Here is a 16,185-nt window from a genome sequence, read left to right as displayed (position 1 = left end):
TGGGGAGGCAGTCAACGGGGCCTCCTCAAGATAAGGGCATGTTTGTTACCTTACCTTGGGGCCGCATTGCGGCTAGACCAGTGCTGGAAAGTTGGTTAGGATTGCGCCCTGAGTTGCTGAAAAGTATGGACATTACCTAAGGACTTACAGGGTTTAGACGTGCTTTCAAGTAGGTTAAGCAAATGCCATTTCACCAATCCCCTGCCTCTATTTGTGTGGCACCAGAAGTCACAGAAACCTTAATTTGTGATGTCTTATTTAGATATCCCTCTCCCACAAAACCAAGAAAAAAGCCGGACAGCAAAATGGACAAACTTTTAACTGAAGGCCTTAACTTTCCTCATTGACTCCAGTGGGTGCTTTATTTGTTTTACATAGCTCTTGGCCAAGGTCACATCTCATAATTTCTATCTTCTACAGCCACAAAGATGGTATAGCCACAAAGGGTTACACAGTTTTTTAAGGGAACCAATGTATATACTAGAAGTGGTTAAACTTGTTTAACGTTAAGAGCCACACATGATAAACTTCAGAAGTTTGAGAGCTGCAAGACAGAAGCACTTAAATTCTTTAATGTACTTACTCACCATGAACATTAAACTTATATTTTAATCCAGTGGACTCCCAGTTTAAACCCAGTAAATAATTATAAAGCTTGAATTTTTTTAAATTTATCTTTTATATTAATTGTGATGCAAAAAGGAGCACACCCAACATATTTCCACGAGCCAACCTTTATATGCTGCATGTGGCTTCCAAGCTATGGTTTGGCCACCCCTGGTATATACTGTAAGACTCCTGCAGACACACTGCAGAAGCTCAGAAGAATGGCTATAGGTATTCCCTGCCCCCTTTTGCCTCTTCTCCAATGTTGTGGAGAGCTTCAGACAGGAACACGTTCAAACATCCAGGCCAGCCATATCAGAGGGGCTCTTTATTTCAAAAATAGCCACATCCCCAAAATCACAAATGATCTTGCACCTTACACAGGGGTGGGATCAGGGGTGGGGAGGAGGATTATCAGAGAAAAGGCACTTTTGCAGGACTGCTGGAGCTGCATGCATTTCAGATTTGAAAATCTGAACCTCAGAACACTCTGGGAAAGAAGAAAGGGAGGGATTCTTCAAAGACCCTTGTCCAAGTTTGTGATGGCTAATTCTCTACCTTCCATGGAGGGCTGACAGGGCACAGCATAACTCAAAGCACAGGCAAAGAAGAACAGAGCCAATGCCACTTCATAGCAGTTCCTAATCTCTCCCACTCAGGACAGTCACTTCCCCCCAACTTTTGTTCCCCAGTGGCCCTGCAAGGAGCTGTCCAGGGTCCTAGCCAGTAGTTCATTTGTAATGAGATGTCAGGCCTCCCTAATCCCAGGGCTGCAGAGTTAGGTAGAAAAGAGGCACTCTGCACATGATCAGAGGCAGTCCATTATTCACATGTTTTAGGGCTGTGCTAGCTCTGGCTTTTGAAACAGGGTTTCCAAATAAGCCCCCAGCTGCAGCAAGAAAGATGATGGACAGGTAGCAGGATCCTTTCAGGTCCCCCTTGCTTGGATGTTCAACTGGCAGAGGCCGATGAGCAACTCCTTTTAACATTCAAGCGGACCCCACCCCAGCTGCAGCCGCAAAGCCAAGCTCCAGGAGGTTCCAGGACAGAGGATTTGTCCCACTTTGTATTGTGTCTCCCATAATCCATTTCAGAGCATTCCTAGGAAAATACAAAAGAGGCCACTGCCCTTGAAGCAGGAAGAAGACTCAGACTAGTTCCTGAGGAATTGCCTTTCAATTTGTCCTGGGGTTTTTGAACATAAAAACACAGCTCAGAAGCTTGCCCCCCCCAAACAATGCTACATACAGTAAATACTGCACACAATAAATAATCCTAATGCAATAATTTACACTGATGCAGGGGCTCTGCCTCCCACAGTACTTTGCACAGAGACCAGTTTCTAAGTGGATGCCTTGCTTCACTTTCCCACAGCAAAATTCAGCTAGCTCTGGGAATGAGAGCAGCGCACACATGCCACACACACATGCACAGCCAAAGAACAAGAGCAGCAACATTGAGCTGTATGCCTCACACTTCCTTCTGGTGCCAGAAGCCTTGCAGAAATGAGGTGATGGACTGGAGAGTTGACAAGCTGGACCGCCCTCTGCTAAACTGCACAAGGGGAACAAAATTCCATTGCCTAGATGCAGAACCTGGCAGAATCCCAGAGTTTGCACTCTGATGCATGTGCAATGCAGCAGCACCTCAGCCTGAGGCCCTGCTTTGATGGTTTACCTTTGTGTCTTGCATTGATGCTAAGAGGCTGCTCTCAGTCATTTAGCAGAGCCTCACAAGTAGGTTCCAGCTCCCCTATGTACAAGGACCAGGGAAGAAGAAGGGGCTTTGAGGAGAAGGGAGGCTGGCCAGACAAGTGAAGGACCACTTGGAAGGCTGGTAAGACAGTGGCGGCAGCTGGGTGTGGAACACAGGGCCCTTTGCCAAACCTTTGGCGGCCCCCCAACCTCCCTGGTCATGTCCTTGGAAGGTGCTGGGAGGGTGGGCAAAGTCCCTTGAGGCTTGGAGTGCGTTTGCAGTTTGGATGGGATCATTGGCTGGGTGTTCATTCGGCCTTCTTAGCTTTCCGTTTCCGGGTGCCTTCATTCAGCTCCTCTCTTGATTTGGCTGGCAGCTGAGGAGGCAGTGGGGCAGGTGGTTCATGGGAGCTCCCGTGGTGATGGTGGTCGTGGTGGTGATTGTTGTGGCCGGCGGACACAGAACCAAAAAGAATGGGGCACACGACACCTTCAAAGGGTGCAAATGGAGAGCCATGGGAGTGAGTAGCCGTCATGAAGACCTGCCAGGTAAGACAAGAAAGGGATCCATTAGGGATTGCCTGCTTTGCCAGCTGCTCCATTGTCTTGGTATAACCCCACCATCAGAGGCACTGTCAGGCAGTGGCAACAAAAGAAAACTCACAGGCGTTATTGCCTCTTGTAAGGCACCAAAGGGGGTGTCCTGAAATGGTGTTCCCAGCATTTAGCTCAAGCCCCATATTTATTTATTTAAAGCACTTTTACAATGCCCTTTTCCCTTTGGGAGACTCAAGGCAACTTTCAATATCAATTAAAAGCATTATCAATACAAAAATGCAACAACACAATTGGAGCTACTAAAGCAAAATAATGAGGAATAAATCAATCAAATGAATATAGGAAAAAGACTGTGTAAGGAGCTGGGTTCTCAACCTCCCACAAAAATGCTGCTTTGAATGCCATGAGGGAGATAAAGCAGGATATACATTTGTAAATAAATAAAATCAGTAAGGAGGAAGAAAGAGGAGATTTCATGTTATCGCCTTATCTCCTGCACCACCTTTGCACCACTTCAACAGCTCAGCAAGGGTATCTGACTGTTTAAGAATAGCAGCAAAAAAGGCTTCTCCCCTACATGCCACCAAAGTCATGCTGCTGAAATGATGAAAACTTGGGGGGGGGGAAATCGGGGTTTGTGTGGAAGGACTGTGAGCAGGGGTACAGTCAAGGGCGAATGGGAGGAATAGGAGGTCCAGGACTTCTCCTACAGCTGGCGACACGTAGGAGAAAAGTGCTGCCTTTCAAACTTCTTTGAGAAGGATCTAAGCTGAGAAGAAGCATCAAGCTCACAGGGAAACAAACTGAGGACCCAATCCTATCCAAATTTCTAACACTGGTGCAGCCACAATGCAGTCCTGAGGTAAGGAACCAAACGTTCCAATACCTTGAGGAGGCCTCAGTGACTGCCTCCCCACCAAAGATGTAGCACATGCCCCATGGGCATCACTGCACTGGCCCTGGAAAATTGGATAGGATTGGGCCCTGAGACATTTTCTCAGGCACAGAAATTAATGTTTAGGTAAGCCATTGTACAATGGTGCTCTCTTATTCATGGGGGTTCCATTTTTTGAACCCACCACAGACAGCCGAAACTGCAGATATGGGTGAATGCCCATTCCTGCGATCTGGACCCATGGGAGGCAAGGGGAGCCTAGCTCCCCTCCCTTCTGGAGGGGCTTCTGAGTTCAGCAGAAGCCAGGAATGTCCATCCATGGCCTCTGCCAAGCTCAGACTGAGCTTGGCAGCTAAAAACATGTGACTTCCGGTTTCTCAGTGAAGAAACTGAGAAACCAGAAGTCACGTGTTTTTAGCTGCTCAGTCTGAGCCTAGTAGAGGCCATGGACAGACATGTTGAGCTCAGAGGATATTCCAAAGGTGAGCCAAAGGGACCACACATGAGGATGTCGCAGACCCAATCTGCACATAACTGAATTTGCGGATATGGGCGCCCCCGTATCTCCCAAGAGACAGAGAGAATGTTTGTAGCTCATGTTATGTTATTTACAATCCTATACAAATTTACTTACAAGCCCTATTAAATGCAGTGAGATATACTTATGAGTAAATAGGCAAACGATGATACTCTATAATAATAACAACTCTGTATTTATATACCGCCTTTCTGGTCATTGGAATACTCCTCAAGGGGATTTTTACAATCATAGAGGTTCTCTCTTTCAAGAACCATCAACATTTCAGAATGGATCTTCCTGGTGTGGTCTCACTTCTGGTCTCCAGTTCTCCCATGCAGGCTGACAAGCAGCTCCATCTCTCACATGGAGGGCAGCCAAGACGCTTCTTGCTCACACCAAGAGCAGGTGGAATCATTCAGCTGAGCTTGTCAGCTGCTTCAAAGTCTTGCCATTCTCAGTCGTTCAGGGAGCTGCCGGTGTCCTTGAACTGGCAACCTTCTGATGTTATCTTCGGGCTCTACCCTCTAGACAAGACCTCCTGCCCATGGCTGCAATCCTCCTCCTCTATGGCTGCAATCCTATGCCCACTTGCCTAGGTTTAAGCCCTATTCACAGAGGGTTTTTTCCCAGTAAGTAAACAGGATTACAGCCCAAGTTTTACTGAACACAATGGGCTTACTGAGTACAGTAAAATAAATAACACCGTTTTTAAACTTCCAGGTAAGTATTATAGGAAAGTTTCAAAGTAGAAATAAATGGAAGGAGAAGAAAACTCTCTAATGAAGAAATTCAAAGTTGGTTTTATTGTTCTTGTTACAGTCTTAATGGGGCGTGGCTATGGGAGCATATTATGATGAACTCCTGCCTTTTGAAATGTACCCCTACACAACTGAGGGCGCAATCCTAACTAGGATTAAGATCCGCCCAGAGGCAGGTGGGCAGGGAGTGGGAGAAGGGGCTGGGATCTGGCAGTTATGCTGGATCCCAACCCCCATTCCCAGGGAGAACAGAAGGACTTCAAGCCACTCCGCTCTCCTCAGACTTGTGCCACCTCCAGAGGTGGTGCAAGTCCGAGGAGACCCACAGGGGCCAGCAGCCCTTATCTGGAGGAAAGGGGAAATGTTTGCTGAGCTGCCTCTGGCCACTATCCTGTGCTGGATACAGTGCAAGCCTCCTGTTCCAGCGCAGGATAGGATTGCGCCCTAAATGCGATCTCAGTTCTAGTACTACCCCACCAAAAAAAAAAATTCCAAGGTGAAGAATGAACATAAGAAAGGTGGTATATAAATAAATGTGCTCAGAAGCACCTTGTTCTTTATTTCTAAATTTTTGACTGCCCTCCTCAAGTCACTACATTGCAAATGACTCCAGTTGGTAGACTTCTGGAGTTTTAGTAAAAAAACGAAGGAGACTCCACAGGCCTGAAATTTTCTTACACTGGTTATCTGGCATGGCTCCAGAGACAAAAGACAGGTCTAGAAAAGTAAATTCTACCCTTTCCTTCTTTTTCACCAATCTCCACTCACAAACTGGCCCCACTGAAAGCTAGAAGTGGTCCCTGCTCCTTCCACCATCCAAGCCTCACTCATAAAGACTCACCTTGCAAATTATCATGAAGAGGGTGAAAAAGAAGATTAGGCTGGCTTTGGAGATAGGCAACCAATGAGCCTGCTGGAGGGTGAAGAGCAGTGCCCCATACAGGCTGGCTTTCGATGGGCTGCAAGGGAAATTGCTTTGTTACATAGGCATCACTGCTGCAAGAATCCCCTCCCCAAAAAGAATGTGTGTTACACTTTCCTACCTTTGCTTCTCTCTAGCTGGAATTCAAGATAATGATCTCCTGACAGTAGTGTGTGGATGGGGTGGTATCAGGAGTAGACTAGGTGAGGCCCTGACATAGGGTCCACAGTGCCTGGCTAACCCATGAATCCTTAATCCCAGAGGTAGCAGTACTGCCCAATGTGCTATCAGGAGATACCCTAGAGCAGTGGTTCTCAAACTTCCCGGGAGATTTACTCCTGGGGTAAGTCTTTGCGGGGGCAGCAAAGCGATCCCCAGGATCGCGCCCCGAGGGGGGCGGGGGGCTATTTTTTCTCAAACCATATGTGCTCCCAGGGTCCAGGGGGTGTGGGGAGCCCAGCACAGTGCTTGCAGGGTTCTCCGTGGCTTGTAAACAGTGAAAGTTCAAAGCGTGATTAAACCGGAAAGAGAATTTCCTGTTTTGTCATGCTTGGAACTTTCACTGTTTACAAGCCACGGAGAGCCCTGCAAGCACTGTGCTGGGCTCCCCACACCCCCTGGACCCTGGGAGCACATATGGTTTGTGAAAAAACAGCCCCCCTCCACCCGCAGGGGCGCGAATCTGGGGATCGCTTTGCTGCTTCCCCCCAGCCCCTTAAAGGGAACAGGGCATCTTTACACAAGCTGGTGGGTCGCGACCCGCCAGTTTGAGAACCACTGCCTTAGAGGTGTCAGCAACCTGGCACCACTACTGCTATTTTGGGCACTCAGGAGTCCAGGAGTCATTTTGCTTGTATAACTTGAAGCATTTCTTCTTATAAATTGCTTTGGAAAGCAGGTGTCAAACCTCCACCAACTCATTTGCATGGCAACTAAGAACAACATTCCTGCAGTATCAGACCAAGGTCAGACTATCAACATTTTGTCCCAATACAGATGCCCCAATTGAAAGCCCACAAGCAGGGCCAGACAACAACAACTTTCCTCCATTGTTTTCTTCCAGCATCTGGTATTGTGAGGCAACTTCCTCTCAACATGGGAAGTCCCGTTGTTAGCGACTGTAGTGGTAATTAGCCTAGCCGTTGCTAGACCTCTCCTCTTCTATGAATTTATCTAATCTTTTAAAATCAGTTAGTGGCTGTTACCATATCTTGTAGCAATGAATGCCATATATTAATGGCTTGTTGTGTGAAGGAAACTCCTGCCTGTCAGTTTTATTGGGTGACTCAACATTCTAATGAGAGAGAAAGAAAGACTTTTAGGTCTCCACTAATCATGTTTTTTTTCAGTCTCTATCATGTTCTCTTTTAATTTTCTCCCCCCCCCCCAAAAAAACTAGAAAGTCTCAATACTTGGATTTTTCTCCCAGACAGCAATGCTCCCTGTTCCACATTAATGACAGACATAAATAGCACAAACAAGGCTGAAAGGCAGTCCAAATTCAAGCAAACTTGCACATAAGATTATAACTTTGCCAGTGAAATCCTAGGCATGTTCACTTGGAAGTAAGTCCCACGGTGTTCAATGGTGCGTACTCCCAGGTAAGTGTGCTTTGGATGGCAACTGTGTCACATTTGGAAAAACACTTGTAGGAATGCCACAGCCAGGAGGGTGGAAATTGTGATGCTGTACTGCCGGAATGTCACCACGGCCGCTTTTCAGTATCCCAGGGGAAATATCCCAGGGAAAACTGCAGCCGGCTCCTTCTTGACCTCTCACCATTCTGAATCTAATCTCTCATCTCATTTTTACAGGAAGAAAGGCAGGATATACATATATTAAAAGAAAAGAAATAACAAAGCATGCTCCTGGTCAAGCATGAACCTCCCCAACTTGAGCAGGGGCTCAGACACTACTCACAACGTCATGTGAAGAAGTTCATTGGTTTCTGGCTTCCAAACACCACGTAGCAGCTGTTCAAAATTGGACATCAAGGCAACCCCAGAACCTGGGCAATGAAAGGAAAAATGTGACATCCACATCCGCATGTGACAAGTCTCCATTTCCCAAGCAAAGATTGGTGGGTAGAGGCAGGAAATGCTGAGCTTCTTTGTAGTTATATAACATATTTATTATTGCTCAAATGCCTAAGAAAAGCAAAGTGTTGAACAAATATGCAAGGTTTCAATCTAAATCAACAGACACATAAGGAAAAGTGTGTGTGTGTGTGTGTGTGTGTGTGTGTGTGTGTGTGTGTGTGTGTGTGATACACACACGTGTGCACACACACATGCACACAGAGGGAGGGCAGGCTATTGAAGAAGAGAGACATTCTGGGCAATGAGCTCTGTTTAGAATCCTGGAAGCTCCAATCTACATTGTGAAGATGAAGTTTCATCTCGCATGTTTTCAGAAACAAGTTTTAAACTGAAACAGCAAAAAAAAAAAAAAAAATCACAGCATCCCCACCACAACTCACAATACAATCCAGTGCATGTCTACTCACAAGTAAGTCCCATTAAATTAAATTGGGCTTACTCCAAGGAAAGTGTGGATAGGATTGTAGCCTCAGTTGCACCAGCTGGGCTTTCGCAAGAACTCTAGTGGGAGGGATATGGGGAAGAGCCTCAGGCTGGTAAAGGTGGTGGTATCTTGGGAAAATGTCCAGCCTCTTATAAGCTAAGCACAGCTCAGGGAAAGTCTTTTTCTTTCTGTGGCAAAAAAAGAGAGAAAAATATACAAAATATCTTCTCCCCCTCCCCTGATATCAAAAGGACAATGCTGTGAGTGAGGGTTGCTTCTGCCAGTGATTCCTCACCTCCCCAAATCTTAAAGTAAGTCTTCATTTTGAGTTCAGTAAAACCTGACTCAGAAAGCCACCTTCAATACTTAACCTGTGAATTGTGGAAAGAGTGCCTTTGCTCAAGTGCAAAGTTCCCTTCCTTCAGCGGTTTGAGGGATGATTCAACCACCTATCATTCTAGTGCAGGGCTCTCCAAACCCCAGCCCGTAGGCTGGATCTGGGGATTGGAAAAAGCCTTCCCCCCATGAGTAGCACTTACCATTCTGCATCCCTGTGCCCAGATCAGCTTGAAAGAAAAGCCATGCCACAGCAGAATGGTAAGCACCATTTCGGAAAGGGAAGGCTTTTTCATGATACAGTGGTTTCCTATTTGGATACCACTGTTCTAGTCCAAAGGAGAACTTTTAGTCCAGCAGGAGATTTGTCTGTTCTTGTTTTGGGGGTATACAGCAGCCAGGGGCACCAGCTGTTCCATCACCACCTCCTGCAGCAAGCCAAGTGGAAATACATGCTAGGAATCATGTCCCAGAATCATGGAGCTTACCTTTGACAAACCCAATGATGACCATGATAAGCCACCCATTGTGGTAATGGTGGTGGGCGTGGTGGACCCCAGCAGCGATCTTGCGGACTCGGACCACTTCCTTCATGGCCACGAAAACAAGCTTTACAGGCAGGAAGTTGACACACTTGTAGAAGATGTTCAGGGGGCAGTAGAAGGTCAGGTACCTGGAAGGCAGTGTAGAATTTATGGAATTTACTGCCACAAGATTCAGTGATGTCTGCTGGCTTAAATGGCTTTTAAAAGGGAATAAGCCAAATTCCTTAAAGAGCAGAAATATATCAATTATCATTACATGACAGCCAAATAGAAGACCAGATGCTGATCCAGCAGTGGTCTTCTAAAAATCTTAGACACACTGGGAGAATGCCTTCCTAGTGCCTCTTTCTCAATCTGTGTTTAATCCACTTCCAATGAGCTAAGACAAAGGAAAGGACATGTGGCAGGAAGATCAGAGACTCACATGGGTTTACTGGCATAAGACTGAAAATGGTTGCTTTTGGAGCCCATGCACATAGAGCTGATGGCAGCATTTATTTTCATGGACTGGTGACAGTGCAAGGAAGCTGGCAGTACATTCAGCAGCTCTTCCATGGATCAAGTGCATATTTTAATCAGGACAATATTTTACCACCACCACTTCTAAAGTAGGGTTGGGAGACGTACAGATTGTCTGTTGAAGTCCCACAAAAATGTGGAGCAGGATGTCACCTTGGGCCAGGCCTCCTGCCAGGGGGATGATCTCACCAGACTGCTGTGGCCAGAAGCACACTGGAGTTGTTGCTGAAGTAGTCAATGGGGGCTTCTCCAAGGAGCAAGTCAGCCAGGATGTAGCTGCCAAAGCAGTAAAGCATGGCACAGACCCAGGAGGCAAAGGGGCTCTGGCGGGACAGCTCTACAGCCCCTGTGGAAAGAGGAGAAAGAATGCCCTGAGTCACCCCTGGCCAAGCCTAACCCCATCTTGTGTTTGCCAAAGGTTACTGCAGTTTCCTTGAGTGGGTGTAGAAAGATGTCAAACACTCTCCTGACAAAGACTGCAATTGAAGTGCATTGGGAATATCAGTGGCCCTTCCCCACAACCAGGGATACAGTCAAGGGGGAGCAGTGGGGAGTGGACTCTGCAATGTCTCCTGGAGCAGGGACAGCAATGTAATCAGCAGGAGTGTTCCAGTGTTGCTTTTGAATTTTTTTCAGCTGAAAACAGGCATAAGGCTCAGGAGGAAGCAAACTAAGAAATCTGCCTAGGAGTAAATGTTTAAGACTCATTGCCTTTCCCAAAGGCTGCCTGATAAACAGTATGTAGTTCCTGCTACATTAAGGCGACAATCCTGTGCAAATCTACCTGGAAGTAAATCGTACTAAACACAATGGGACTTACACCTGAGAAAATATGCAAAGATTAATAGCACTACTCAGAAGTAATCCCCATTGAATTCAATGGAACCTACCCCCAGGAAAGTGTGTGTATAGGATTGCAGCCTAAGATTAATATATCTTTGGTACTATCTGAGATATTTTTTAATTCCATTTTTCAATTTTTGCACATTTGATGTAAACTACAGCAGCCCTTTCTAAGAGCTTGGCATGAATGCAGGTAGATATTTAAGCATAGTAAGTTCAAAGTAGGAATAAGTGGCAGAGGAGAAAACACTCTAAGAAATTTAAATTTAAATATTTTTTGGCCGTATAATCTTTGATGGGTGAGGCTATTGGGGATGTCATGACAAGTTCCTGCACTTCAAAATTTACCACGACACCACTGCCCCCACCTCATGCCTAATATCTCTCCTGCGTAGACTGGCATCACTTCTTCATTCTGTACAGTGCCTAACACACACTTTGCTCTGATTCCACAGTTCATTGCAAAAGGGCTCTGAATGTCCATTGTGACTCTGGAGTCCTAGACTTGGCAGTTCCAAATTCATTAAACAGCCAACACTCAATACTTCAAGCAGTTGCTACACCTGCCAACCTCCGAAGGGATGAAGTCTGTCCATTCCCCACTCTGTGAAACTGATATCTCTGAAATGTCTAAAAATAACCTCATGTTCCCAAACTGCACTACCAACCCACCAAATAGTGACCATGGTTACATTTTCCATTGTTGAAATAACCTGAGGTTCCCATTCTACAGATTGGAGAAAATGAGGCCAAGGGAGGGACGAGGGTGAGCAGAGATCTGAACCCAGGTCCATCCAGTCAGCTGAACTCTCTTTAGAGAAGCACACCGACTCTCACAGGTGGGAATCTACCTACCTATCCCTCCCTCCCAGCTGGCTTTGTTGTTGATGTGGCTTTTGTTTTATTCTGTTGATCTGGTTTCCTTTAGTATTGCTTAATGCTTGTTCATATTTTGCTGAATTTTTATTTTATTAGGTCTCTGGTTGTTCTGGGAAGACGCAGCCTTCGAATGTCACAGAGTCTCCCTCCCTATCCCCAGTCCCAGGCTGAAGCAGCTGGCTGGATTTGCTTCTAAATTCAGAAAGGAATTAGTTTGCAGCAGAGCAGGGGTGGCAGGCAAGTAACCAGAGATGCCACTACTCCCAAGAAACAGTTTATGAACAGCCTTTTCAGGGAGGGGAAATGGGACAACTTGGGGACTGGTTTGCTGATGCCCCAAGCAGTCGCTGATCAGAAACTGTTATGGGTGTTTCTGTGGGAAAACACAAGAATTCTGGAGCTGGTCTTGATCTACTTTGGGTGAACTTTGCTTCAGAGCTTCTTTGGCTAGAAGGAGGCCTTGTTCCATGCGATAAGAGTATTTTTCCCTTGTGCCAAAAGAGGCCTCACGCAATCTGTGCCAGCTAGAGAGAAGGAGGGTGGTTTTATTTCCCTCCCTAGGCAAATGAAGGGATTTATTTGCTCAGCACCTGAATGTTGTTTGAAATGGAAAAGAGTCAGGATGGGGCAGGATCCAGGAGCCAGACATGGGACTGGAACCCTTGTCCTCTTCTGGAAGATCTGTGGCTGCCAAGGAAGCACCACAATCCTAGTGGCTAGTTGCCATATTTAAATCCCACTTCTAAAAATGCTTCATAATGTCATTTTCACAATTTTGGATAAAAACAATCCAAACCTGCAATAAAAGCACAATGAATAAAAAGCACACTTCAAACATCGTAAGCTGCCTAGCAAGGTTTTTAAAGGCAGGATATAAATGTCTTCAATCAATCCTGTCAATCAAGTAACATAATAAAACATAAGAAGGCTACTGCTGCCACCCTTGAGTTTGCTGCATTAAATGATTATAGGTTTAATTTACTTTATCAATAAGTTTATTAGTTTATGTTGAGGGAAACCATCTTGAGCTCTGGAGAGGTGGAATACAATATTGATATACTGTATTGTATAGTATATATTGATACATATATTTAATTGATATGTAATAAATTAAATCCATTGATTACATATCAGATTGTTATATTTTATGAGTATGTGATTTTTATTGTTGGATATTTTCTACTTTGCAAGCTGACCTGGCCTGGGCAGAGGACTTCAACTATAAGATATCACATACAGGAAATAAACCACAAATAAATAAATAACATCCAGTTTGGGGGATGGGCCAGAAGTCACAAATGCAGTAATTGGAGCAAGGCTCTCTCTCTCTCTCTCTCTCTCTCTCTCTCTCACACACACACACACACACACACACACACACACACACTCTAGTAAAAATTTGCATTTGCTTCTGATGTTAAAAATTATTTTAAATTATTTAATTTATGATAGTGTATTATGAATTTTTAAAATTCTTTATCCTGCTTGCTGTGGGAAGATTACATGAAGCCTTATCACCTGGTCATTGGAAATTATTCAAGCTCCTCATTTCCCATCCAAAAATCTCATTTGGTTCTACCAGCTGTCCATAAAGCGAGTTATTAGCCCTCATGATTTAAAAGAGAATCCAGCATCTGGTGATTTAGATAGGGAGAGGAGTTTTGTTTAAAAAACAACACAAGTTATTAGTCTTTATGAATTTATGAATTGGTCTTTATGAATTATAGTTGTTGAATTCTTTTCAGTCATGAGAACCAGTTACTTGCTTTAAAAAAAAAAATTGACATTCTTAGGATGCTGAATTCTGCCCTTAGCAACTGTTGCAAAATTTCAGGTGATGCCCAGCTCTGGTTCTGAGCACCTCTGTTTTTGACACAGGGACTGGGTTCTGGATGGCCTAACTTGTCTGTGAGTAGGAGGTTCTGGATGTTCTTTGGAGCCCAGCTCTGCATTCCCATACAGGTTTCTCTTCTCCCCACCCATCTTCACCCAAGTACACATACATGGTTTTCCCACAACACCCAAGCAGTTCTTAAGCTGTCACAGGCACCACCAGCCTGCTGCCCTTTCAAGGAGAGACATAACTGTGGCCATCCGTCAAGGGGCTCAGCCTTGGGAGCTCGGATTTCTCCTAGCCCAGGCAGTCTCTGCCCCTTGATGGTGTGTGTATGTGTGTGATGATGTTGCAAGTCCATTCCTTTTTTTAGAAAGTTTTGTATCCTTCCTGATCTTTGGAAACCCCGCTCCTGCCTCCACTGCATTACCCCATGGAATCCTCCACTGAGCAACCACCATCTTCCCCAACACAAGCCAAACCCCTTCTGCCTTACAAGGTCCATTTCTCCAACTCTTGTCACTTGGTGCCTAGCAATGTGCTAGGTGCAGCACAGAAGTGACCCTTGTTGTCCTAGTTAGTAGGATTCAGGATCCTGTTCCCCTACACTGGGGGCCCATTTGACATGGATCAGTAACCCTTTCTCAGCAAGAGGATCCTAACAGCGTAGAAGCAGAAAGGCTGCTAATAGTTTAACTGCTGGATTAAGCAGCACAAAAACAATATGTGTGTGGGATTGTGATGGCGGGTCCCATTTTCTAACATTTTCTCTTGTGGAGAGGATTTGTCCCCTTTCTCCCCCTCCTTAATCTTTTGCAACTCCCACCCTTGCCTCTTCTTATTCCAGCACGACACTTTTCAAAGATTTCATTCTGACCACCCTCTGACCTCTTGTGCCAGACAGGAATCTGATCACATTCCTACGTCCATCCCCCGCCCCCCCGTATGAAAAGGAGCCCTCCCCAGAGCCTTTCCAAGTGAATCTGCAGAGGTAAAGGAACATGTTAGTTGGTGTGGAGCTGTAATGGGGGGACGGCAATCTTTGGTGGTGGTGGGTAGCTGGAAAGAAGAGCATCCCCTTGACCTTTCCAGGCTGGGTCTCAGTAAGGGGGGGTTGTGAAGGGATGTGGAAGGACCCGCCCCACACCTTGTTAGGAGGACTGAATCCAGGAAAGATGAATGAGAATTTGTGCCAAATGCATTGTGCTGGCAAGCGGATCTCGATGAAGGAGGAGGAATCACGCTCCACCCCAACCCCCAAACCAACCCCTTTCCACCTGCCCCATAAGTACTCATCTCTGGGTAGGGTTGGAGAACAGCACAGAGGTGCTAAGCGAGAGAAGGCTCTGTGTGTGTGTGTGCGTGCTGGGGGGGGGTCCTCGTCTCTAGTCCCTGGAGGATCCAGGGATAGGCAATCACACACCCCCCCCCCGGCTAAATTTCTGAGCCATGGTGGGAAGGGGGGAAAAGGATGGGCCAGAGGTGAAGGCAACCAAATGCAAAGGGGGGGTCCCTTTGGAGCCCCCTCCCCCTGCACCTGCCTGCCTCTCTCCTTACCTTTCTCGTACTTGAGGTAGAGGATGGAGACGACAAAGTAGCCCAGGTCGAAGACAGGGAAGACGGGCAGGCGGGCGAAGGCGGCAGTCAGGTCGCCCACGTCCAGCACCCCCACCAGATCCATGGCTGCGCAGCCGGGGGAAGGAGAGGAGCGAGCGAGCGAGCGAGGCGGAGCGCAGGGGCGCACAGGCGGCGGAGGCGAGGGCAGCTCGGCTCAGCTCAGCTCTGCTGCTGGCACAGGGGAGCAGGGAGAGGGACCGCCCCGCGGAGACGCCCCCGCCTCCGCCCCTGGCCTTGGCCCGGAGCCCTCCACCGCCAGACCGGCGTGCCTCTGAGCGCGTGCAGAGTGCACAGGGCCCTTCCCTCCGGGATTGCTCTGCCAGCATCATACGCGCGCCTTTCAGTCCCCCAGTTCACCGCTTTGTTGGGAGGCCTCGCTCTGAACTGGGGATGGGGGCAGGAGGGACAGCATCCTTCCTGGCTCCTGCCTGGACCCCCGCCTTCCGTTATCCTGACTGGCGTGGAACCTCTGAGCGCGTGCAGAGCGCCCTTCCCACAGAGGGAGCGCTCCTCTGGCTCTCTCTCCGCTCCAGCATCATTTCCCTGGCTCCAATTAAGAGGCTTCTCTCCTCCCACCTAAAAACACCTTGCGCGCGTCTGCTGAAGCCCTGACACGCGCCTGCTTCGGAGTAGTGGCGTAGCTGGAGGGGGTGCAAAGCGCTACGTTTTGCAGGGAGCCTCACTGCAGCGTGCAAGCCCGCCCCTTCGGTGCCATTCTGGGCGGTGGGTGCAAGGCTCCTTGCAGAACACCCACCGCCCGGAATGGCTCCGAAGGGGGGGTGCTTGCACGCTGCAATGAGGCTCCCTGAAGAACTTAGCGCTTTGCACCCCCTCCAGCTACGCCACTGCTTTGCAGATCTGCTTTGCACCCACTGCCCAGAATGGCTCGGAAGGGGAAGGGACTCTTGCACGCTGCAGTGAGGCTCCCTGCAAAACGTACCGCTTTGCATCCTCTCCGGCTACGCCACTGCTTCGGAGATTGGACGTCCTCATATGGAATGTGTAGAAGCGGCCCAAAAGCACTCGGCGCTGCACAGAATTTGTCCAGACAAATGAGTGCTGGGCTGCATAGCTCAGGGGAGGGGGCTTTTGAGCATTCTGTCCCAAGGAAACCGGAATATACAGTATTCACCATA

At 47.2% G+C, this 16,185-nt stretch overlaps 1 protein-coding gene across 1 annotated transcript; it reads right to left on the bottom strand.

Annotated features, from left to right (window-relative positions):
• Positions 1-335: 335 nt before the first annotated feature.
• TMEM38A (transmembrane protein 38A) lies at positions 336-15,271 on the bottom strand. Its single transcript, XM_066636553.1, has 6 exons — positions 14,990-15,271; positions 10,066-10,222; positions 9,301-9,485; positions 7,874-7,961; positions 5,873-5,990; positions 336-2,842 (listed from the first exon to the last, which is right to left on the bottom strand). Exons 1-6 carry the CDS (start codon positions 15,111-15,113, stop codon positions 2,609-2,611), a joined length of 906 nt encoding a protein of 301 aa, XP_066492650.1. The 5' UTR covers positions 15,114-15,271; the 3' UTR covers positions 336-2,608.
• Between the last annotated feature and the right edge of the window lie 914 nt (positions 15,272-16,185).

This window comes from Tiliqua scincoides, chromosome 8 (assembly GCF_035046505.1).
Source record: "Tiliqua scincoides isolate rTilSci1 chromosome 8, rTilSci1.hap2, whole genome shotgun sequence".
NCBI classification, from domain to species: Eukaryota; Metazoa; Chordata; class Lepidosauria; order Squamata; family Scincidae; genus Tiliqua; species Tiliqua scincoides.
This window is presented reverse-complemented; position numbering and strand designations above follow the sequence as displayed.